Below are 26762 nucleotides of genomic sequence, written 5' to 3'. Positions count from 1 at the left end.
GCATAATTTCCCCCCCAATCCCAAGCAGGCAGCAGAACAGGGTTCAAATCCTGATTTGCTATTATGAAAATGCTGTTCAGCTTATTGAACCATAAAGTGTACTGCATTTTGCTGAAGCCACTTTGTGGACTTTTACAGGATAAAATTTTAGTAACAATTATGGGGTGCTTGTCATTCTATCACAGATAACTATGTTCTACTTCTTACATTCTAGGTCACTATCAAGAAGGAAATACATTCAAGAATTATCTAAAATGTAAAGAATACAGCAAGGTTTATTGCTTTGATATATCCAGAATATGGGCCCTGGCATCATAGCATTATTATTTTTGTTCCCAACCAGTAAGAATGGAACATCAGTTCAGGAAAGTACTCCAGTAGGCAAATATCAACACAATCTTTTATGGAATTTGTTCCCTTATTTTTCTAGCAACCAGACTTTTTTTTTCTAAAGGGGGGGTGGGGGCTAGTAGCCGGCACTAGATAAGTTAAAGAGAAAAAATATCTGGTACATTACAGTGATTTTTTTATGAGCTGCATCAGAAAGAGGTTGGCCAAAGCAGCACGTCTCTCCTTTGGAAAAAGCAAGATGTGCTCAGAATGGATATATCAAAAGATATAAATCTAGATATAAATCTAGTCCTTTGGAACAGATTGTCACTCTGTTTGCTGCAGTCACTGAGAGAGATATCCACAATTCAAAAAGATAAACCTGTCAGAATGGGAACATGTCCTATGTACAGAAATGCAATCCAGATTTGTAACTCTGGTACTCTGTAGATGAACTGAGTTAAAACTGCCGTCAGCTCCAGCCACCTTGGCTAACATTTAAGATTATAGGAAATCCACAAGGCATCCAGATTAAGGCTCACTTAAGAGATCAGTAATTAATGTATGATCAAATTGCTCTCCTGTTTGTATCTGAAACAAATAGGTTGTACCTTGGTTACAGAGAACATATTTTGCCAGCTATTATTCTGAAGTAGTACAGTCTAAGAGAACACAACATGAAGTTTCTTGAAGACAGTCTAATTGCAAATGTCCAACTTGGAAAATGCAATGTCTGGAGAGAGTTAGCCGTTTCTCCTTATGCAGATTCTAGCAACACAGGGATAATTTTTAACTTGATTCAGCTTTAGGATCTGGCAACCTGAGAAAGAGATGAAAAGTGAGGAGAGAGGACAGGAATCATGTTGTGTACCTATATGTTTATACAACCATCTGCTGCCTGATTAATTTTTATTTCAGAAAGCATATTTATATGTGTTGCCTGAAGAAGACCCACTTAAGAGATGCTTTTGTTTAGTCTTGTCCAAAAAAAAAGCTCCAGTGAAATCTAAATTATTTGGGACTAGGTGTCACAATGCTTTACATTAGTAGTTCTCTCATCTATTAAGAACACTAATACACAACCCCCACCCAAAGCCACACACCGAGTCATCGTTACTTTTCCATAAAGCAAAATACCCTCCTAATATGTAGGAGCACACTTTGGTGAGTTTCAGGAACTGAAATAATACTTAAAGGACTAAGAAGGCACCTGAGGGACAGCACCAATTACTGCTTTGTGATGCACTAGGACCGGGGTAGGCAACCTTGGCTCTTTTGACTCGTGGACTTCAACTCCCAGAATTCCTAAGCCGGCTAGCTTAGAAATTCTGGGAGTTGAAGTCCACGAGTCATAAAAGAGCCAAGGTTGCCTACCCCTGCACTAGGAAGTACTCCTAATCAACCTGATGGCATCCATACCTGCTGCGAAAGCCCCATTCCTTCAACTAAAGCTACTTCTCAAAATGGATAAACCTGGAATAAAACTATTCCTTCCACAAACTCTTATCCTAGCACAATGTGTGTTTCCCTCCCCACCCTCCCTTTCAACATACCAAAATATTTCTCTACAGCAGTGTTTCTCAACCTCAGCAACTTTTAAGATGCATGGACTTCAGTTCTCAGATTGAGGAACTCTGGGAGTTGAAGTCCGCACATCTTAAAATTACTGAAGTTGAGAAATACTGCTCTAAAAGATGAACCTGCTGTCCATCTTCTATGAATAAATAGCATTTCAGTTCACTTGTCTTGACCAGTCATACTCTCTCAACATATTGATGAGACACTGAAGCTCTTTGCTATTCAAGGCTCTCCGAGTACAACCTACTTCTTCCCAGGTCCTCTGCTGCCACTTGCTAGGTCAGCAATTCTAAAAAGATACCTAAAGAGTTTCTTTCCACATACCTGGACATGTTGAGTTCTACTTCATGCACCCATAATCCTCTGACACTATCCTTTATCTTCCAGGAATACTGGATGGAGGCACATAAATAATAAATAAATAATACGAATCCATGATTTCTGGACACACCTTATGCTTAGCATGGAGTTTAGAATAATAAGGAAAAAGAGCCAGTGTTTTCCCCTTCACTTTACAGGAAAGGGGCAAACAAAGGCATTGGTTGCTTGTTGTCTCACAATACTGTGTAGGGTTAACCTCCCTTACTATCATGGAGAATGGCCAGCAACCCTCTCTTCCTCCTGCTGAAGCAAAAACGTTCCAGTAACTTCATTTCCTACGACAAGCAGTGTCCCCTCTGCCTTGTTGGCTGTCTGCTCTAAAACTAAAGACAGCTGAGCAGACTGAGCACCTCACTATTAAAGAAAATCACCATAATAAAAACCCATCCCATCCCCAGATAGATAAAGATATATTCTACCAGGGAATTGGCTTTCCACAAAATAATATCCATAGTGGGAGGTGAGGAACACCCAAAATAAATAAATAATCTGTACAGGACCCTCCTTAAAGCTTTATGGTGAGGCTCACAAGGAAAAAGAAAAAGTATGCTTGCATCAGCATCCAGAAACACTTCACCCCACCATTCTTGGTGCCTCATATTTGTAAGCCAGTTTCTCATTTTCAACCAGAATATTTTTTTTAAAAAAAGAGCAAAAAAAGCCCACCCACTTTTCTAACACATCCAGTTACCCATTATCTTTCACTAGTTTGAGCAGCTTGTTTAACAAAAGGCTCCCATTGTATCATCCATCCTATCCATCCAGTTGGTTGTCTTTTTCTTCTACTTGGCCATTCTTTGACTACTGAGTTGCAAATCTCTGGTTTATCATTGCCAGCAAAGGTAAAAGGTAAAAATGCCATCCAACCAGGTAGAGATGGATTGTAAGAGGACAAATCAACGACTGTTCTGAGAAGTACCATTCCGGTCACCTTCTCCCACCGCTGCCTGGCAGAAAGGTGTCCCTCACAATAATGTGCTCAGTGCTTCTGCCACACATCCCAGTTTGCTGAGAAAGGAATGGAAAGGCCCCTCTTCTAAGGGTAGCTTCTGACCATCTTATTTTCCTAAGCCAAGATTGATAAATTGCTCAATACATAGAAAATTAAGCACCTGATAAAAAAGGGGCCTGCCCACAGCCAAGTATTGTCTAACGTGAAGTTCAGGGAAAGGAGTGGTTCAACAAGAATAACTAGACTGCTGCAACAGCATCTCTACAGCTATCCCTATAGATTCCAAACATGGCACCAGAGAATCAAGGTGACACTACTCACCCATTCCTAAGTATTATTACTACTCTGGGCCTGGACACAGCAGGCTTGAGGGGATGCCTGCTGACTCTCAATCAGGTCACAAAAACAAGCTTGCAACATTCACAGCAGCAATTAGCTTCACAGCTATCTCCCTCAATTACAGGGAGATGGCCAGCAAAAGGCAGCCCTTCCAGGAGCTGAGTGCTCTCATTGTCACTGATGCCCGACCACAGCTGCCATTTTCCTTCCCTGGCATCTGATTTACAGCACGCTGGCTCTGAAGACGACAACTAGCCCTGGAATTATGTTCAGATGTCAGCTGCAAAAAGATCCCCTAGGATGGGGATAGAGTTGACCGTGTGGTGCTCCCCTTTCCCCAATCAGAGGATATTCAAAAATCCAAGGAGGTGAAATCTCCAAAGTCACAGTCAAAGAGCTCACTGATGCCTTCACCCTCCTCAAGCCCAAAGTGATAGTCCTGAGTCTGGGGTGGTGAAAGTGCAATGAATTCAGAGGGCAGAAAACTTGAGAGGTCATCCTTGCCCTGCAGAAGCAAAGCATCCACGGAAGCCAGTGGTGAGAGGTTTACATCATCCCCGGGACACTTCAGAGGCAGCGTAGTCTCTCCAGATAACAAAGGTTCTGCCAAGAGATAAAGGAGAGACTTAGTAACCATCATAATAGATATACCCGTGCCTCTCATCCCAAGTGAATATCCCAAAGAAAGCCTTCTCTATACACAAAAGCAAAATTGCTTTGTTGACATATGCCTGCTTAATCTTCCAATTATATATAATATACAATATTTTTTTCCATTAGAAAGTATAAACAATTTTCATGGCTCAGCTGCGCCTACAAAAATATCTGAATTGGTCTTTATCACAAATTAGGAATAAATTACATATAATTTGAAGCAAAATGTAAAAACTTTTTCTTAGAAAAACTCTTAAGAGAAAGATTCACTTGGTACAGAAATGTATCGAGAAATGCATTGCCTTTCTTGTTTGTAGCTTTTCCCCCATCAAGCCTTTCTAAGTAGAGCTGTGATGGCACAGTGGTTAGAATGCAGTGCTGCAGGGTTAACTCACTGCTCACTCCAGGAGGTCGATTCTATCCCTCAATCAGAATAGAGTTGGAAGGGACCTTGGAGATCTTCTAGTCCAACCCCCTGCTCAAGCAGGAGGCCTATACCATTTCAGACAAGTGACTGTCCAGTTTCTTCTTAAAAGCCTTCAGTGATGAAGTACCCACAACTTCTGACAGCAAACTGTTCCACTGGTTCATTGTCCTAACTGTTGGGAAATTTCTCCTTAATTCCAGGTTGCTTCTCTCCTTGATTAGATTCCATCCATTGTTTTTTGTCCTTCCCTCTGATTCTGACTGGCTCAAGTCAGCCTTCCATCCTTCTGAGATGAAGACCCAGATTGTTGGGGTCATTATGCTGACTCCGTAAACTGCTTAGAGAGGGCTGTAAAGCACTGTGAAGTGGTATGCCACCTTTCCCACTACTTCTCTGTCCCACTAGTAGATTGATATTACAGGTTTTTTTGGTTGAAGTAGAACTAACAGTACATCCTATGAATTACCGTATTTTCCGGTGTATAAGACGACTTTTTAACCCAAGAAAACCTTCTCAAAAGTCAGGGGTCGTCTTATACGCTGGGTGTTAGGGTTAGGGGCGGTTTTATTGTCCGATGTTACAGGAAAAACCAGAGGCAACACCCCTCCACACATACACACACACAGGCAACCTCGGCAGCTCATTGATGGGAGGGGGAAGGGGGAGAGAATCACAAAATTGCTGTCTGTTGTCGGGCCCGCAGGGGGTCTCATTCCAAAAACAAGCCCTGCTTCACCTACTCACCCCCCCCCACTGCAAACGGCTCGCTCCATGACCCGGCGCTCCGACAAACAAGGGAGGTTGCCCGTAATCAGCAAGGCCGACTATCAGCTGATTGCTGGTTCCTGGCTCTGCAAACCCGACGACCAGCTGCTTCACAGCGTTTGCACGTGCCTGCATCACAGGGCTTTGCTGAGGACTCCACAGGCACTCAGGAGGACAGCCCAGTCTGCCTTGCCGTACAGGGAGCCTGGGCACTACAAAACATGCTAGCTGTTCCCTTGCCTGCCGACGGACCTGTGCCGGGACTGCATGCTATAGCCTGCGCGCTGGAGGCAAGGGCCAGCTATTTTCCGTCGGTGTCAGATGGACCGGAACCGGGGACTGCTGGAGGGCGGCCCTGGGACGTGTGGACGAGCCCGCTGGAGCCAGATACGGATGGTGGGGGCAGTTGGTTGGAGAGGGATAGGCACACACTGGGAGAACGTTAGCGTTTTCACCCGGGTTGGGGTAGAGGGGGTTTGGAGAAGAGTCACCCAGTATACTAACAGCAGCAAGGTTTACAATGTTGAAGTTGTCGAGAGTCGGAAGCATGTGGAGGTTAAAGAAACGCAGGCAGGCTCTGGATGCCGGAAGTGTACTTTGTACATTGCTAAGCACATTGATTTGTGCTTTAGATTGTAAGCTGCCCTGAGTCTTCGGAGAAGGGCGGGATATAAATGGGATTTTTTTTTTAAAAAATTGCGTCTTGGAGACAGGGAGGGCTGGGCAGGCAGGGAGGGAGAGACAGCTGACCCACCCAATCCAAGCAGACTTTGTATGCAGTGGGGTAGTCTTATACGGCGAGTATAGCCCAAACCCTACAATTTAACAGGAAAAGTAGGGGGTCGTCTTATACGCCCAGTTGTCTTATACGCCGGAAAATATGGTAAAAACCAGAATGTGAGCCTGAATAAACTTAAAACATTATTGTTTCCTATCTGGTCTCTCGTATATCATCTCTCCTAATGCCATCTGTTTCTATGCTTCCTCTCTTTATTCCATATCTTTTGTCAAAAAGATTCAAAATAATCATCTCCACAGAAGTGCAGAACCAATAATGCAAGACCAGCAACTACTTACATACATATTGCAAAAGGATGCATTTGCTTTAGAACCAGGGCATTTGAAAATCTAGCTTGTTCTTGCTCATAATTTTAAGATCAGATGTGGAAGCCTTTCTGTATATAGTATATTTTGTATATTGCAAATGCTATGAAATAAAAACACAGAATAGAATATCCTCCCTTATGGCATTTTGATACCGGAATTCCTTTCTCTTAAGATAAAAACAGGCATCATTCTTCAAACTGGGGCCATAAATTACATTTACAACTGCTACCGTGCAAAATTATTTTTTCTGTAAGTTAGACAGATCTGAAGGCTGAATTTGTTTTGCTTAACAGAGGCTTAGCACAGTCATTTCCAGCTCAATTTTGGCAGTATAATCTCAGCCTGAATGAAACTATGCCACCAGATTTGAAGAATGAGAGAGTAACAACAGTTTGAAAGGGATCAGTCTAAATACCAACAACAAAATGAAACTTAGCAGAGTTCACAAATTACTGGACAATATCCTTAATTTCATATCCTAGCAAATAATGCTGAATATCATCCAATGCATATTAGAACCAGACATGAAAAGGGAGATATCAGCCATTTAAGCTGGTTTTAGGAAAAAATAGAGAACAAAAGATATTATTTTGGATGCATGCTGGATAACTGAGAGAGCAAAAGAGCACCAAGAAAAAGTCAATATGTGCTTCACCGATTATAGAAAAGCCTTTGATTCTGTCAGCCAAGCCAACCTGCGGAATATCTTCAGAAAAATGGAAACCCCAGGACATCTCAGTATCCTTTAAGAAATCTATAGTCAGGACAGAAAGCCACAGCCTGGATGGAATATAGTGAAACAAACTTATTATCTTCTTATTTATTCAACCCACATTCTGAATATATACTGAAAGAAGCTGGATTGGAAAAAAGGTGAGCACGGTTTTAAAATTGGAGGAAGAAACATTAATCACCTACACTCTGCTACTCTTATAGTTAAAATGCAGATGATCTGGAAGCTCCAGTAGTAATATTTTTTTTCTTTTATAGGGTGGCAATGAAGGCTTCAGAAAAAAATATTCAGATGTCATGATGCGTTATATCTACAAAATCAAAATACTGTAGATAAAACAATTATGAGTATGCTTTTGTGTTCTTCCTGGTTATATATATATTTCTCCACTGAAAGGCCACACTTTAGGAAATGCGTGGCTATAACAGTCAAAACACAAGCTTGGCACAGAATTATCTTGACTGAAAAGGCTTGCTAGCCAAAGTTACTCTTGGATGCCAATTCTTAAGGCAACAATTCACATACCTTGGTCTCCACTCAGCAATGGCAAATTTGTATCCTGAGAAGGGTGTAGAAGCACAGAGGCTGTTGTTTGTGAAGATTCTGAAGAAGGTTCCTTAGTAGCCACTTTCAATGGACTCTTGGTGGGACTACAGACACCAGAGCTCTCTTCTGGGCACAGGAACACATCAACAGGGTCCTGAGTACTTTTCACAGCAATCTGGAAAGCCTAACAGAGATGGAGAAAAGAACATTTGAGGAGACCTATAATAGAAAACTGCATCAGCTTTTGTTGTGAGAGTAGTAGTGGTAAGCCTCTGTAGGTCTTTTCTAGGAAAATATTTTGGGAACATCAGTTTTATAAAATCTTCAGAATTTTATCTCTTCACGACTAGATGACAATAAATTGAAACATCTGCCTCGTTTAACTTGTTTCACTGCCTGGGGCAACTATTGTTCATAATAATAAAGAGCTCCTACATTCTACAAGGAAATTTTTGAGAAGCCCAGTACATCTCGGTATCTGAGCGAAAAAAATTCCATTTTGTAATGATCTCCGCTCATAGTTTTAACACTTTGGGGGGGGGTGTGTGGAAATGTATTAAATCAAAAATAGTAAAATGAGAAAGAAAAAGTTCCACTTGAAGCATTTTATTTTGTTATATCTGGGTTTAACATAAGTTAACAAGGCACTGCATCTACCTAGAAGTTAACCACTTGGGTAACAAAGGGCTGCAAAAACCTTTATTCTGTGCATCATTCCTGGCTCCAAATAGATGCTAACTTATTCTATTAGACTAACCCAAGATGTACAGCCTCTATTTCACATGCCCTAAACTCACCTCACTATGTCAACAAATCTCTCCCCGTAGCTCACCAGTTCTGTTTGGTAGATTAGGCACAAAACGTTGCCTCAGGTGACTTATCCTACAAAAGGACATTTTCTGACAGGGCAGCACAGTAAGAGGATAGGATTTCATTCTTAGCCACCATTTAACTAATCTAGGATATAAAACTTTGTGGCAGTTGATTATTGTAAAATGTTCCACAGTGTATGTAGCCCAACGACATACAGCGAAACTATTCAAGGAGGCCAAGATCAATATGTCAAAGAGTCATTTGGTTGAGCTGGGCAGCTATAAAAATTGGATGGATAGGTGGATGAATAGATCAGCAATCACATATAAAGAATCTTGCATTTAAAAACCAAGCTTCCCTGAATCTATCATACTGGTGGCTAGATTTCTCAGTCACAATACTGTTTCAAGATATACTATACTTGAGTGGACTTGCATAAATCTTTCCTACCCAATGAGGAATGGAAAGGATAAACATAGTAAAGAGGATTAGATTCTGAAAATTAAGTGTATAAGTATTCCATGAGTGGCCCCAAATGGCCTCTGTAATTCTTGGAAACAGGAAGGTTACCTCTGCAGGATCAGAGACTTGCATCTGTGTCTCAGGGGGGGCTTTAATCACCATCACCAGCTGCTCTGAGGGGTCTGCAATGTTGCGTAGATCTTGGCAAGTCACATAAGCTGAAGTATGGTCAGTCAAGTTTTGTCAGAAATATCACAAGATGTATGTCAAGATACAGAATAGCAATATACAACTGTCAGGCCCAAATCACTACCTATTGGGAATGACATATATAAGAAGTCCTTGACTTATGATCAGTCATTTAACAACCATTTGGGGTTACAACAGCTTTAGAGTAGCTACTTCCTTCAGTATTTCAGGATGCAATTAATTTGGCACGAAGATTTAATCTCATTCAAAATAACCACGTCTGTATGCCTGTTTCTATTTCTTTGCTTTTAATATTTTGATGCCAGTCTACTTCAAATTTAATTTTTTCCTTCTACAATTTCTATGTAATAAATAATCTGTTCAGGACCCACACTTTTTGTTGGAAAATAGTTCCTTGTTAATTGTTACACTCAGTCTTCTGGCTTGCAGTTCTGAGATCTGTGGAATTCTCCACAAATTTGTAGAGTGTCTAAAAACTGATTTCAATTTATTAAAATTATGAGCACACTCATTAGTTTAACCCTGTGGAAGTGAATGTTGAAGAGATTAACCAATTTCATTCAGTACACTTAAGGCCTTATTACATACATCTTACCTGTTATATGCAACATGCAAACCTATTTATTGGAACATTATTGCAAAGAAAAAAATTGGGGGGGGGTATTGAAAGATAGCTGAAGTTTTCTCTCATATACATACAGTATATGTAAGACTGTTCATTTACCAGAAAGGGTGGATTGCAGTTTTCTTTATCAGGAACAGGTTCAGCTACAGAGCTGCCAGGCAAAAATCAACAAGAAACATCTGACAGATGCACCACCACCCTTCTTTTCCTTTCTTTCTCAGATATATACACACATATACACCTCCACCTCACTGACAATTCAGAGCCTTAGTCAACAGCCAGGTAGGGATTTTCCATTAACTCACAGGGTGTGGATGTACAAATTAAAGTACCAACACCCTATCCAGGAATGTCAGTAGTGCAGCTGCCTCTTTGGGATATGGTTCTTTACTGCTACTGGTTACTGCAGAAGATTTCCTGCTATGAACCTGTTTTGTGCTCTATGATTGGATAAAGTCATCTAATTCCCATTTATCTTGAAGAGAAGGATATGCCTTGTTTTCAGGTTCCTCAGTAAGTATCTTGAATTGAGTAGTGCACATCTGGATGAGGCTGTCCAGATGCTGTTCTGCTGCTTGAAGATCCTGGAGTTCCTTCATTAATGCTTGATTCTTATTGGTGCCCCCCACCGTGGACCGGTTCCCCCTAGAAAACAGAATAAGGCAAGATGAAATACCTTGTAACTAATAACTTGGCAAGTCTTAGCGTTAAGGCAGATGAGAAGTAAACCGCATTGTGTGTGCTTTCACATCGTCAGAATAGCGCAACAGAGGACAGATGAATGCTCAATTAAGTAAATTAGTTATTTTTTAAATGGAAAGTTCAACAAATTACATGGGGAAAATATGCTTGCCCCACAGTATTCTAATCCTATGCCTGCTATAGGATTCCACGTTGTCTCCAATAATCTTTAATATCTACGTAAAACCATTGGGATAAATAATTCTAGATTTATCATTTATTTATCATCAATAGGCATATGAAGTTATGCAGCAGATGTTCTAGGAGAGTAGTGGCAGGATGGAAACCCAAAAAATTGTAACTGAATCCTAAAACGACTGAAATGTTGTTGAGAGGGAGTTCGAGCCTATGAATTAGGAAGACAGGTAGTTCTGGATAATTCTGAGTTCCTTCAAAGCAGCAAATGGATTAAGGAATAACTCCAAGCAATGCATTTTGTAACTGAAGACCCAAGTGTCACAGTAACTAAAAGTCTTTAATTTTTTCTGGATAAAATGATCCTTGTTTTAGTAATCTAATGTTTGAATTAATATAATTCAGTTCCTCAAATACACCAGATTGATCTTTGTAGTGGACCTGGTTAGGGACCTTTCTGTGAAAAATGCCTGGAAATTAGTGAACCAAGCAAGAATCTTCTTCCCATTGACCATGCCCAGTGAATCTTGAGAGTTTTTATAGTATTTGAGCCCTGGCTTTTATATGCTTATTTCCTGTCTTTAAATTATTCTGGAACTGGTAGTGTATAATATCACTAGGAAGTTTCAGGAATTTGCCTGAAGTCATTCCTTTCCCATCTTAATTATACCAACAATATGAACACTGTGGAAAAAATAATAATGTTGTCATTTTCAAGAATGGATTACTGCCATTACCAGAGTAGTCCATCAACTCATAAAGCTTCAGTTTTCATATTGATTACACAACTGATCAAATTTTCATATACGATTATTATCTCACTTTTAACTAAATTGAGCATGGATTAATGAACTTTTACTCATGATATTCTCACTGGTCTAATGTTATTAATGTGATTTTTTTCCTTGCAGTAAATTTGTTTCCTGTGGTATTGCTTTAAAGTAAATTAAAAGTCAAATGATGTTTTTTGAGTATACTTCCAGAAAATGCACAAATGCACAGAAGTATCTAAGTTTATAACATATACAGTTGCAAGAAAAAGTATGTGAACCCTTTGGGATTACGTGGAGTTTTGCATGAATTGGCCATAAAATGCGCTCTAAATGGCATGTAAGTCACAACAATAGAAAAACACAGTCTGCTTAAAATAATACTACACAAACATTAGCTGTTGTCATGTTTTAATTGAACATGTGCAGGGTGGAAAAAGTATGTGGACCTTTGGACTTAATAACTGGTTGACCCTCCTTTGGCAGCAATAACCTCAACCAAACGTTTCCTGTAGTTGCAGATCAGACCTGCACAACGATCTGGAGTAATTTTGGACCACTCCTCTTCACAAAACTGTTTCAGTATAGCAATATTCTTGGGATGTCTGGTGTGAATCACTCTCTTAAGGTCATGCCACAGCATTTCAATCGGGTTGAGGTGAGGACTCTGACTGGGCCACTCCAGAAGGCGTATTCTGTTCTGTTGAAGCCATTGTTTTGTTGAATTACTTGTATGCTTTGGGTCATTGTCCTGTTGCATCACCCATCCTCTGCGGAGCTTCAGTTGGCGGACAGATGGTCGTACGTTTTCCTGCAAAATGTCCTGATAAACTCTGGAATTCATTTTCCCATCAATGACAACAATCCGTCCAGGCCCTGAGGCAGCAAAGCAGCCCCAAACCGTGATGCTCCCTCCGCCATGTTTTACAGTGGGGATGAGGTTTTGATGTTGGTGTGCTGTGCCTTTTTTTCCTCCACACATAGTGTTGTGTGTTTTTCCCAAACAACTCAATTTTGGTTTCATCTGTCCACAGTATATTTTGCCAGTAGTGCTGTGGAACATCCAGGTGCTCTTTTGCAAACTTCAAACGTGCTGCAATATTTTTTTTTTGGACAGCAATGGCTTCCTCCGTGGTGTCCTCCCATGTACTCCATTCTTGTTTAATGTTTTCCTTATTGTAGATGTGTCAACAAAAATGTTAGCATGTGCCAGAGATTTCTGTAGGTCTTTAGCTGACCCTCTAGGATTCTTCTTTACCTCATTAAGCATTATGCGCTGTGCTCTTGCAGTCATTTTTACAGGACGACCACGCCTAGGGAGAGTAGCAACAGTGCTAAACTTTCTCCATTTGTAGACAGTCTGTCTTACTGTGGACACATGAACATCAATGCTTTTGGAGATACTTTTGTAACCCTTTCCAGCTTCATGCAAGTCAACAATTCTTGATCGTAGGTCTTCTGAGAGCTCTTTTCTGCGAGGCATGGTTCACATCAGACAGTGCTTCTTGAGACCAGTAAACCCAAAACAGGTGTGTGTTTTTAAAGGGCAGGACAGCTGTCAGCAACACATCCAATATCATCACACTGATTGGAGTCAAAGTTGGTTCACTCCTGGCTCCAATTAGCTCTTGGAGAAGTCATTAGGCTAGGGGTTCACATACTTTTTCCACCCTGCAGTGTGAATGTTTACATGTTATGTTCAATTAAAACATGACAACAGCTAATGTTTGTGTAGTATTATTTTTAGCAGACTGTGTTTTTCTATCGTTGTGACTTACATGACGTTTAGAGCGCATTTTATGGCCAATTTATGCAAAACTCCACATAATCCCAAAGGGTTCACATACTTTTTCTTGCAATTGTACAATACTATGTAATTTTGATTTAGGATAATCATGTTCTAGTTCTCTTGACTGAAAACAGATATAGGCACCAACATACAAAGAATCTATTTAAGAATCTATTTATAAAATCACATATCCCAATAACATAAATGGAAACTGTAACAACTTAATATGCAACTACAAACAGTGCTCTACCTATGAATGGGTTACAATATAATAGAGCCAAACAAACATTTATCAGAACTAATTAGAACATCTTCAGAAGTAAAAGCTTGGAGATAGACAGGTGACATTCTACTTACAGCCATTGGATATGGTTCTTGGATTTCTTGGTGATGAGCTGGATGCCCTCCAGGACATTGGTTATATCATAGATACGCCTCTTCTGCACCTTTAGTACTTCAGCAGCCCAGTTGAGATCCACAACACCATCAGGAGATTGACTCAATAGTTCTAAGAAGCGCTTGGTGGTCAAGTTGAGAGAAGTTTCATAGCGGGATTTCTCACCAGGAGACTTTAAACCTGGGGATGAATCAGGGCTTAATTACAACTAGCAAAGCAGCTACAATTCCTAAATAAATTCCAAACTTAAACCATCAGTTTGCTCAGCTTGCATATTCATTGGAGAAGAAAGAGTCATAAAAGAGCCGAGGTTGCCTACCCCTGCATAGGACAAGGATTCTTGAAGTAGCTGCAGAAATTAAAGCACCAGAGACCCCCATCTATATACCGGTACCTTTTATAGGATTTTTTGCTTTTCCTCGAGCCACCTGAACGTTCTCTGCAATGTACTGATGGTCAGTCTCCAAATTCAGTTTCCGTTTTACCTGAAAAATAAGTGAGATTTGTAAATAACTGCACCACTTAAACTCTAATGAAACAAGAAGCAATCATGTAAAACTAGAAGCATATCTACAAATCTTACTTTTATTGAGCAAGGACTGCCTTTAAATGTAAGCCATTCAGAGTTGCATGAACTGTGAGATGGTGGCAAATAAATTTGATAAATAAAAATAATATGAGAGAGAGAGAGAGAGAGAGAGAGAGAGAGAGAGAGAGAGAGAGAGAGAGAGAGATGAGCACCACACTGCAAAAATATGGGATTAGATAAAATATTTAAAAATGGGTTTGAGGAAAATTATTACATTTGAATTAACTGTTACATTTTTGACAAATGTATTTAAAGTATGTTCATTTCCTCAATTTTAAAATACATTTAACGGCAAAAATTAGCAGCAACCTTGGTTTTCCAGTCTCCAGCTACGAGCTGATCATCTTGCTTGCTGTTCTATCAGTTTCAGATTGAACTTGATGATAAAACTCTGACCAGAATCTCTTCTCTTTTGCATTGGTGGTTGGATTATAAATTTAGATAACTATCATAAAGATTGCCTTTGAAGTTTAACTGATATTATCCAGTCACTTTAATAGCCTCTACGAGGCCAAGAGAATGGGGGCCATTCCAGGGGTGTATCTAGCAGATTTGACACCCAGAGCAACTATTTCCACTCATCAAATATTACCTTGACTTTCTGGAATTGCTATTGATTCTACCTCTGTCATTGCTGCCACATCACTGACTGCCAAACAGCTGACCAGCACAATGGCAGCAGTGACCAACTCTACACCAGCTGCTGACCTTCTGGATAATCTTCTCTCTTAGCATCCCCTCTTAGCATCTGGGGCAGACCCCTATCTCACTTTACTATGCCCCAGGATCATTCTCTTCTTAAGGAAAAGGATGTTCCATAGGAAGCAAGCTGCCACCAAGATCATCCATCATCAAACCACCTCCCATAGCACATTCTAGTTGGGGAATACACATGGTAGACAATTCCTAGCCATCCAGGTCAGATAAACAGAATTCATAGAGGAAAGGCAATGTCTTAGATAAGCAGGATGGAAGACATTTGTGCTTTAAAGCAGGGGTCCCCAACCCCGGGGCCGCAGTCTGCTTGTAGCTGGACTACACAAGCGGCAGGCAAAACTCCATTTGCGCAAGCACTGGGCATGCGTGTTCATGCACAAAGCTTCATTTGCACAGATAGAGCTTTGTACATTTGCACACATGCATACTGCTTGTGTGGAACCATCTCCTCTCCCCACCCTATGTTGTCACTGCTCCCAGCCCCCCTGGCCTGCAGAGCTGGAAAGGCTGGGAACTGCTGCTTTAAAGGCAGCAATTAATATTTTGAATTTTACTTGAAAACAGACTGGCAATGAATGTTGAAGGAACGTGACTTGACAGGAAGCAAGCGGGCCATTGCATGCTGGGACAACTGAAGTTTTTAGATGGTCTTAAAATGCATCCCTATGTAGATTTAATTAATTGTAGCTTAAATCTAATTTGTAAATGATATAGGCATCGCTGTCCTTAGAATAGTCAGTCCAAGCGAAGAGACCCACTAATATAGAATGGAGAAAAGTACTTTAACTCTGGAAGAATTCAAGGATATTTTGCAACAATGTACAACTTTCTTTTAAGATTGTCCATTTTTATTAAAAATGGGTTCAAAAGAGGAGACAAAAAAAGAAACAACTCAGAATCAGGCTGCTTCGGATATGGATTTAAAATTGACAGGATACAAGAATGACATTTACAAGAATGTTATATAAAGGATTAAAAAGGAAAGTGGTTATATTTTAGTAGCTAAAGGTACACATAAAGGTACACATAAATAATAAATCAGAAGAGTGACTTCGATGTGTGGATTTCAATTCAGAAAAGTGATTTGGACACTTTTATTTTGAACTTACAAAAGAGATGTGTTATACCTATGAAAGAGTTCCTGAGAAAAGATAAAAGAGAGAATAAAAGGAAACCAATTTCTGGGACACTATTTAAAAGGAATAAACATCAAGATTTTTAAAAATAACAAGATTTAAAAATTGGCTCATCAGCTAAGATTAAAATGTATATGATTTTTTTAGCAGGTATTTGAACAAGACTGAATGATGAAGCTTTAAAGATGTGATAAAGATAAGATAAAGATATGGGAAAATATTTTTTCTTGTATTGTTAGAAAGTTATCAGCTATGGTGTTAAAATTGAAGGAAAATGTTAAACTTGCAAAGCAGTTTCTAAAATGAGATGAAGATAAGATAAGAAATGTATTAGTGGGACAATATTTGATGGGATTACATTTCAGTATGTTGGTGTTTCTGGTGTTCTTTAATGAAATCTTTTCTGATTAATTTTGAACGACAAAGCTTTAAAGATTTTATAGCTAGAAGACATGGGGAGAAGATATTTGTATTTCTAGAAAAAAGAGTAAGTTATTGCGTAAAGTAAATGGAAGGAATATGAAAAAAAATTTGTTTAAGGTTATATATATTAAATTTGCTAATATATACATTATATACAGATTTAAAAATATAAATTTGCTAAGAGTTAAGGGTAAGATATGGGATGAAGAAATTCCAGGTTGAAATGAGAAGAATGTGATAGGTTACTGAAATTGTTTGTACTTACATTGAAGAGGGGAAAATCTTTTCTTTATATGTTTTTATATATTTTTCTTCCTTCCCCCCTTTTTCCTCTCTGCACTTTCCCCCCATGTATTTTTCTTATTTGTTTGTATTAGTTTCTTATGTATTTACTTTTAAACTTCAGTGGTGATTACTACTGAAGCTAAGGCTGCAATTGGCACACCAGATGGACAAAGGGCTCCCCCCTGCTCTACCTGTTCCTGGAGCAAGAGCCAGGATTCCAGGAGGCTCCTGCTCTTTCTGGGGAAACACAGCAAGAGTTGCAGATGCTTTGTAAAACACAGATCCTGGCTTGCTTTAATGCATTACACATCAATTAATGGATGTTTGCTCAATGAAAATAATAGCTTAGGATATAATCACCTTATTCTTTCCTGTTAACTTTTCAGGCATTTAGTTTCCATAATTACAATATTGTTGCAAGATACTTTTTATGTTTTCCTATGACAATTACAAGAAATTACTACGGTAGCTAACATAATTAGAAATGGATAAACTTTAATAGGTACTCGTCCCAGCTTCTGCCGACCTAGCAGTTTGAAAGCACGTAAAAATGCAAGTAGAAAAATAGGGACCACTACGGTGGGAAGGTAACAGCGTTCCGTGCGCCTTTGGCATCTAGTCATGCCAACCACATGACCACGGAGACGTCCTCGGACAAGCGCTGGCTCTTTGGCTTTGAAACTGAGATGAGCACCGGCCCCTAGAGTCGGAAACGACTAGCACGCATGTGTGGGGGAATCTTTACCTTTCACTTTACCAAGATGGGGGGGAAGGGAAATCCTTGATCCAGGTAATAGAGGAAAGGAGAAGACGGACTCAAGGCTAGGACAATTCAGGAAAGTAGCAAATTGTTGATAAACTGGTATATTGAAATTAAATGGAGTTTGATGCCTTTAGACACAAATTATCTGTCTAGACTTCCAAACTCCTATTTTGCTTATAGAGTTTCCCACAAAGGTCTCTTGAAATAGGCTTTCTTCTGAATCATTCAACTAGGTAAGTACATTATAAGCCAGTATCTGCAATAACCACAACACATGGCCAACAGAGCAATCACCAGCTGAAGATACTGTTCTCTAAAGACATCTTTGCTTCTATAGAAAAGCAAATCTCTTTCACACATACTCAATGTGTAGAAGAGGTAGGTATACTTTACAAGCCCTGCCAGATAATAAGATTTTTAAAATATAGCCTGATCATCAAAGTATAGTACAGACAGTGTGTGTTATGGAAATTTTCTATTTCTATTCCTCTTACATTTTGTTATACTGTGTGTTAGTCTTGCTTCTGTAACTTTAAGAAGAAACTTCTCTTTTCATTTTTCCCTTGCTTTACTCGTGGCCACCCATGAAAAGAATAACCTAATTTCTTATTTTCTTCCTTTTTGTTCTTTTGCCCTTGAATTTCCCTCTCTACCTCCTCAATTTCATTGGATCATTCCTTGCCATTTAAGACACACTGAAGAGATCAGGTCTCTCAGATGGAGCTCAGCTAAGATTGGCCTCATTGTTTGAATTTCTTCCTATTCACAGTTCTCAAAGCTTGCTAAGTGTCTATGAACTTAACAGTGAGTAAGCACTGGGAATATACATTATTCTTTTTTACTGCTGACTTAGTCTCTTGACCAACGGCATCAATCAAAATGTTCAATCTAGGAACACTGCTATTGTTTCTATACTTTCTTCTCTTTTGTTTGCATTGTCCTACTGTCTTAAAGACATTATCTGGGCACACGAGATGTATTTAAAGCTTATATCAAAATTAAGTAAGATGATGATGATAAGGTGTCTACTCCTAATTTCAGAATTTTAAAATAGTGTCTTTGTCTTTTGCCCTGTCCTCACATCCCAACCATCATTTTTTTTCTATTTTTTCTATTTTTAAAGATACTATTAAAACATCTCATGTCTACATGAGATGTTTAAAATCAACAAGTTGGAAATTGAAGTAGTTTGAGAATTTATCTTCCTTGGATCAAAAATTGTTCAGTATGACAGTCCTACACCTGAAATCAAATGCAGGATAACCTTAGGCCACATGGCAATGGTTAACATAAAACACAGATCTGGAAAAGCAGAGACAGTGATATACAGTAAATACAAAAAGAAGGCTAGTTAAAGCAATAGTCTTTCCTATTATGATGTATGGGTGTGAGAGTTAGACACCAAGAATGGCTGATAGAAGAATTGATGCCTCTGAATTGTGATGCTGACGTAAATTATTGTGTTTAAAACCAGAACTACCAACCGAGAGGTGCTAAATCACATAGAACTAGGCATCTCACTAGAAGCCAAAATCACAAGACTATGTCTGATTTACCTTGGCCATGTCATGCATGCAACTTCATTGCAGAACTCAATAATACTAGGAAGGGTTAGTGGAGCAAGTAGAATGGGCAAGCAAAGAACTTGATAACATCAAAGCTGGTATAAAGATGAACGTCACAACTGAAAGAAGCTGTGCTTGGCAGGTAGCATGGAGAGCTATTCCCTACAAAGTCACAAAGAGTCAGACACAACTGAATGGTTAATGCTAACTATTCTTAAAAGAATTGGTAAGAGAGAAAGATGAAAATTGTTTCCCTGAATTGGCATTGAAATTCTAATTGGTATTGCTGGGATTGAACCTAGCTTCTTTTAGATTGCAAAATTGGCTTCATTTTACAATATAGAGTATTATAGAAGTATCTTAATGAAAAAGGTAAGTAGTGAAACTAAGTGTCACCCATCCCAGCTGTGAGGACAGCCTTCAGCCCTTTGGATATCTATATCTACTTGCTTTGTGTGTAACACACCTGAAATCCTAGCAAGTCAGGCAGCTAAAATAAGAGACAACAATTGATAAACTGGGCAAATTGGTTTGATTTAAAATTAATTAATAAAATGTATTCTTATACAGCTGACTGGTAATTTTTTTTTACAATATATTAGAATTATTTCAAAGGCTCTCAAAGCATGACAAAAATACTTCAGGGAGTAATTATACATATGTCTGAATGAAACCTTAGAAAACAGGCAGTTCCCACAATAAAAGGAATCATGAACCCAGCATAAATTAAAAACACTTCACATCATCGTAAAACCAGAATTTCTAGAGGCCCTGGGTGAAAAGCTGCAGTAATTAAACCAGTTTGGATCTGCAGAATAGATACGGATACTGGAAAACTAATGCCAAGAATGTTTTTTGAATGGGGGTGAGGCTTGAAACTAGCGAATATGGTTAATGAACTATATAACGAATAAGACAATAATTTTTAATTTAATCACGAGAAGTATTACTGTTTAATATGAACAATCTGTCTACGAGCTTGTCTTTTCTTGTCACATTTATGTCATAAAATGTTGCATCCAGCTTCTCTCTTCCTAGCCTACAGGAGGCATGGCATTTCTACCAGCACAAAACAGTAGCAGATCTGTGTAAAAAATACAAGCACGGCATCATCATTGCAAAGAAATGAGAAATATAGAAAAAGGCATAAATATCTTCATTTTAAAGGAATTACAATGGCCAAAAATGCACCGGTTACGAGAATAACCTCAGGCCCTGTGGCCAGTCTTGCTAAAGAGGATATTTTTCACCCAATGAACATCCATTCAACAAATCAGGAGACATGTATCCTTAATCCCAGGTAAGCCTTGAATGTAGAACTATGGCTCTATTTATCCCGCCATAAGGAAAGAGTTGTTGAGTGGTGTTTGATTGGATGCTTCTAGTAGAATATCCCCTTGTTCTATCAAAAGATGTACAAAAGTATAAATTACCACTTTACAATGCCTTGGTAAGGCCACACTTGGAATACTGCATTCAGTTTTGGTCACCAAGATGTAAAAAAGATGTTGAGACTCTAGAACATGGGTGTCAAACTCGCCACGTCATGTGACGTGTTGCGACGTATCGCGACTCTTTTTGCATTGCCGGCAATGGGGTGGGCACAGCTTCAGTATGATGAAACTGGCCCGCGGGCCAGCAGTTTGACACCCCTGCTCTCGAAAGAGTACAGAGAAGAGCAACAAAGATGATTAGGGGACTGGAGGCTAAAACATATAAGGAACGGCTGCTGGAATTGGGAATGTCTAGTCTAATGAAGAGAAGGATGAGGGGTGACATGATAGCAGTGTTCCAATATCTCAGGGGTTGCCACAAGGAAGAGAGAGTCAAGCTATTCTCCAAAGCACCTGAAGGCAAGACAAGAAGCAATGGATGGAAACTAATCAAAGAGAGAAGCAACCTAGAACCAAGGAGAAATTTCCTGACAGTTAGAACAATTAATCAGTGGAACAACCTGCCTCCAAAAGCTGTGAATGCTCCAACATTGGAATTTTTTAAGAAGAGACTGGACAGCCATTTGTCTGAAATGGTATAGGGTTTCCTGCCTGATCAGGGGGTTGGACTAGATGACCTCCAAGATCCCTTCCAACTTTATCATCATTATTATTATTATATCATACTTTATTACTATGACGACAATGACTACGACTATTTTTGTACATAAAAATCCCCAAAATTACTTGAATGAGTGATTACACGTTACTAAACTGTTGAAATATCAAGGGTAAACTGAATAATAAAGATTCAGAATCTGGATTTGAGAGGGTTCAGTGTACATTTGGCTCTGCTGTTACATAACCTGGCATCTCCAGTTTTTGAGCCATGCTGAGCTCAAGGTAGCAGAAAACTATGTCAAACAATCAGTAAAGCCATGCTAAACTCTACTGCAGATCCATTTTAAAGGAGAAACATCGGTGAGATTTTACATATATCTATTAATGTAAAGAAAACATTTAAGAAAAGGAACATTCTTTATTTAAAAAGCCAATATTAAGATGCCAAAACTTTAAAGTGAATACTTTAGAATAAGAAACATTTTTTTCCATATTTAATCCAGAAATACTTTTTTTTTAAAAGGGAACTTCCTTCCTCCACATGACTTCTTGTCAGCCATAGAGTCAAGTAAATAATTTTCTAGACACCGGCATCCTCCATTCCTTATAGGTCAAGCCCTCAAGCCCACTACTCAATGGCTTACATGATGGGTAAATTAGATATTTTCAATCCTTCTCTGAATAACAGGCATCCCATGAGACAACAGAGTGAAAGTTCATTATAGATTCTTGACCCAAACAGCAGACCCCACAGTTAAAACAAAGAACCAACTGTAAAGCTTCCATCTACTGTAAGTTCCTTGACAGAAAGGGCCCCTGTGGGAGGAGGATGTGAAGCTAGTAAAAAAAATATTGGGAACATCACTTCCCTTGTTCTGCCTGCTGAGAAAGAGCAACAATGTTTGCTACACTGGTCCAACAAATTCTTGCACAAGGAAACTCCAAGAGCTTGAGTTCTCCAGCAGTGGACCATTAGGAAGAGAATCCTGAGCAATACAACAAATTGTAGTTCTAACAGAATAACGAATGCAAGTTTGCACAATGCTAAATAGCTTGACTGAGAAAGCGAGGAAAGGAGCTACAGGAGAGCTTCCATTTTCTTCTTCGAAAAGATGTCATTTTACCATCTACACCAGGGGTGTCAAACTCAATTTCATTGAGGGCCGCATCAGCATTGCAGTTGCCCTCAAGGGGCCGGGTGGGTGTGGCCTGGGTGGGCGTGACCTACTGGGTGGGCATGGCTAGAGTGTGTATGGCCTACTGGGAGGGCGTGGCCAGCTCTACATGGTTCGCATCAAGGGTGCCTATGGGGGCCTGGTCAGGAGTGGGACAGATCTGAGGGTATCTGGCAGAAGGAGGGTCTCTGGGCCAGGGCCAAGGCAGTGGGGGCCGTTCCCTCACTCTTTCCAGGATGGCTTTGCGGGCCGCATGAAACCACTTCGCGGGCCGGATCTGGCCCCCGGGCCTTGTGTTTGACATGTCTGATCTACACAATGAGCCAAAGTTCAACAGGAGCAGTATTTCTTAATACAGAGACATGGAAACAGAAGCAATATTACTTAAATCAAATGTCTACAAAGTATCATTTGGAATCTGTGACATTCTTTTATGGAAGGCAGAAAAATGACATTTACATAATTAATAGAGGAAAATTAGATTGTACATTTTGCAGGAAGCAAACTGATCTGCTGAAATGATTTTGTTTTGTATAAAATAACTTAAGAAAATTCATTTGAAATCTTTTCTGTCATTCTCCATTTGTCTACCAATCCATGGAAGAATGAGAGATAGCATTGTGCCAGTTTTACCCTGCACACATTTATAAATTCAAGGTGTTGCTCATATTTCTCATCAACAGAAGCTCAAAGCAGATAACAAAATAAAACAAATAGTATGTCTAGAACCAGTCCTATAAATAAAATTAAAATGTACAGACAGGGACAGTAGAGGTTAAACATAATTCTGAAGGGTTTGCATCCATATTCAGAATACAATCGTATCTGTGAAAGATGCATACATATGTACACATATATCACTCTGCTACAGTATGTTATCAGAAGCCCTAATCTCATACCTTACATTACATATTTAATGCCATGTTTGCACATGCATATAGCTGACTCCATTACAAACATAATAAACACATGGGCGCTAAAGACAGAATTAGTGCACACAGTCCCTTTCTCCATCACCATAATATGTGGAAGAATATGACTGAAATGAGCTAGTTTGCCCAATAACAATTTTAAAACAAGGCAACTTCAGGGCCAAGCAGATTTTTTTTCCCCATCATTTTTTCATTTCAATTACAAACAAGAGCTCTAACTCCTCACCAGCATTTTTGATGAGGCTTACAATATGGTTCTCATCATTTCAACAAAGGGGTCACAGATACACCACCAATAGCATAGGTGGTTAATAGCATGAAGGAACAAAGAAGTTCCCTTATATCAAGTCAAAGTACTGTCTCTTTCAGCAAGATTCCAAGCAGTAGGCTTTTTCCCCTTCCTTTCCTAAACTTTGACCTCTTCTGCACACAAACAAGACACTCCACCATTGGGCCACTGCCGAAACATGCTGCAGACATGAAGAGTGTGCTTAGCTTTAAATAGAGCAAGTACTGGTCCAGTAAAACAGAAATGTTTAGTCTAACTTCTCAGAAGTTGTACCCTAAGGATCCACACATTTAAATTTAGACAGTCTGTGGTACAGAAATCTAAAATCCAGATGGCACTTACTCCCATGCTATGTTTAGTATTATAAAACCCTTCTCCCTCCAGCACCCTTGAAAGACCTGGTTATTTCTTTGTATATACATTATGTGCACAATAGTATGCACAAATGTTTTTAAATCTTATGTTTTTCACATTTGTTTTTTTTTCTTCCAAAGTGTTTTAAAGAAAAAAATCTACAGCACCATTAGCCACTGATAAAGGTACTAGACAAAAGTTAATGTTGACATTTCTATACATATATGTTTGTATAAAGATGTGTATAAATATATAGCTTTGTATGTGAATAACACTGGAACATCCTTAGACTTTTTTTCCAGCTTAAACACTTTTAATTCTGGGACAGAATAATGAGAGTTGCATTGCTGAAGCCACTTATTTCCTCTGCATCCCATGGCAAACTTACTGCTTTTGGAATTCCCTTCTCTTTTGTATAACATCAAGCAGTATGCAATATGTAGCACAACCAAAGCCAAACATTTGCTTTTGTTACTGCAAGAACAAATTGCACAGAATTCAGCCCTTAACATCCTGTAACAGGAAGTGAAGCTGCCTCATTAACAAAATTTGCAGGCTATTGCTCTGTAAAGAAAGGCCAACTATAATTCAGTTAACTTGCAAACAATTATAAATAAGAAATTTAACTATCAGACTAAAAACATATTAAATATGCAGGTTAGAGAAGAACAATTTGCAGGATTAAGTTCCACAATTTCACATTTTGAGGCCTAGGCCTTTTAGTTAATCATTTCTTTGCCTGTTTTCATGAACACTCTGCCCTTCCTGCAAGTTTGCTACATATGCCACGTTTAAGGAGCACTATTTCAGTCACACATTTGAAAACTCTCCTATAATTATAGTCATCCAGAAAATCTTGACAAAGGCATATGTATTTTTAAAACAATTATATCAGCTCACAGATACAACTGCTAGCATATCCTGCTATTCTCTAACTTTGAAATTCAGAGAGGTCTGCCTAATATAATGGCCTTTCTTCCCTCATTGCTCAGATTCACACAGAACAATCTTATACATGGCAAGAGACAAGAGGGCTTACGACCACTGGATTCTCAACATAGGATTTTAAAATAATCACAATCCTCATTTTATTTACGATTGAATGTCCTTTATCTCTAGTCCAACGCAGTTTTATTACCCCGACAGAATAATTTATATATTTCTGCACCCAGCACCACGGCCCTCCTGCAGCTTGCTGAAGAAATGCTCCAGAATCAGATCCCACCCACCGCTAAACAAATGGCCTACACATTATTTGGCTAGCATGAAAAGAAACCCCCCTCTATACCATCAGAACACACATTCATAAACACCCTAATATATTAATGCTACACGCGTGGCACACTTTGCACATTTAGCAGCACGTTTCGCCCGCTGGCAAAACGCCTGGTTTCCTGGAAGGCAGCTACAGGAAAAAGCGGTGGCATTACCGGTGGCCGTTCCAGAGCAGGCCTCTGCGTTACGGTCTCCAATCTGGCGGGCTGTGGGGTGGCAAAGAGCAGCAGCTCGGTGTCGTTCTCTCCTTCGGACACGGGGAGCTGGTCTGGAGTGGAAATGATCACGATCTGCTGTTCCATCACATGGATGGCCTCTGCTCCCCTCAGCAAGGCTTCCAGGTCTGCCACATTCTGAGTTACTTCCAGCCCCTCCAGAGACATGGCACAAAGCGCTGGGACTCACATGCCCGAGAACTTGGAGGAAGGCAGGGTGGGGATGGGGGGGGGGAGCCTGGGTTGGGCCCCCTCCACGCACCGCAGGAAATCAAAACTGTCCCCCCGTCTGGAGCCCCCCCACCCCGGAATCAAAGTCGCATCGGCGGACTCATGCCATCGTCCCGGCCGCTGCGGTGGAGGGAGACACCGGATGGCAGAGGCTCGTAGGATGGAACACGCCCCATCTTCTTCAAGAGCAGAGGCCCGGGAAATGGTGTCTAGAGGAATCGCATCCAGCCAAGGCCGTGAGTTGAAAGGCGAGAGCGAGGAGGGAGAGCACCAGGGCGGTTGTGCAGGACATCGGCGAGTCCTCTCTGGGCGCCGCTCGGGAGGGAAGGGGAACGGGGAGGAAAGGAAGAGAAGGGAAGGGAAGGGAAAGGTGGGGGTTACAGTCAGCAGCACATCGCAGGGCACTCTTCCACCCGCGCTCTCCGGGCCAGTGCCGACTTCCCAGCTGCCCAGCCTTATTCCGCTCGGCTCTCTCCGAGATTCTCCCTGCCCCAGCCAAAATCCAACTGAAGCTTTTGTTTCCCGCGCGTCTTTCCACCAGCGAGTTCAGCCGACCCCCTCGGATCCGCTCGCTCTCAACTCAGCCACTGTTATTGTTCCCAGCTGGTCCCGGCCTCGCACACGTTTGCGCGCCAAATCCTTTTTGCCGCGAAAGCAGCACGAGCAGGGTATCGTCGCTCCCATTGGCTGACTCAGCCACATCAACATTCCGCTTTAGGGGAGAGTCGCCCCTTTATTGGTCGGCGCTCCAAGATTGATACCTTACGCCGCCCTTTCGTTGGTTACGATCGGGCAGCCGCCGAAGCGCAGCGGTGACGGCTCAAACGTTCTGACAGCCTTCCAATGACAGCGGCCCGGGTTGCGGAAGAGAGGAAGGAGGCTGACCAATCGCAGGAAAGATGCGGAGAGCATGTGAGAAAGGAGGCGTTATTGTGGAGTGAAAGAGAGAGAGAGAGAGAGAGAGAGATCGAGATCTCGGAAGGGCGCGTTGTTGTATGTCTTGCC

General features: G+C 40.3%; 1 protein-coding gene across 1 annotated transcript; it reads right to left on the bottom strand.

Moving 5' to 3' along the window:
• Positions 1-2078: 2078 nt before the first annotated feature.
• On the bottom strand, positions 2079-26345 carry E2F1 (E2F transcription factor 1). Its single transcript, XM_083360372.1, has 7 exons — positions 25467-26345; positions 14149-14239; positions 13715-13934; positions 10416-10567; positions 9196-9311; positions 7792-7996; positions 2079-4183 (listed from the first exon to the last, which is right to left on the bottom strand). Exons 1-7 carry the CDS (start codon positions 25692-25694, stop codon positions 3933-3935), a joined length of 1263 nt encoding a protein of 420 aa, XP_083216498.1. The 5' UTR covers positions 25695-26345; the 3' UTR covers positions 2079-3932.
• Between the last annotated feature and the right edge of the window lie 417 nt (positions 26346-26762).

This window comes from Vipera ursinii, assembly GCF_947247035.1.
Source record: "Vipera ursinii genome assembly, chromosome: 3".
In the NCBI taxonomy this organism is placed as follows: Eukaryota; Metazoa; Chordata; class Lepidosauria; order Squamata; family Viperidae; genus Vipera; species Vipera ursinii.
This window is presented reverse-complemented; position numbering and strand designations above follow the sequence as displayed.

Bases quoted from the DNA above. Each gene is read 5' to 3' on its own strand.
- E2F1 (XM_083360372.1), bottom strand. From the start codon at position 25,694: ATGTCTCTGGAGGGGCTGGAAGTAACTCAGAATGTGGCAGACCTGGAA. The intron at 7,997-9,195 runs GTAACCTTCCTG...CATCTCTGTTAG, and splicing joins AAGTCTCTGATCCTGCAGAG to GCTTTCCAGATTGCTGTGAA. The intron at 4,184-7,791 runs GTATGTGAATTG...ATCTCTTGGCAG, and splicing joins ATTGCTGAGTGGAGACCAAG to AACCTTTGTTATCTGGAGAG.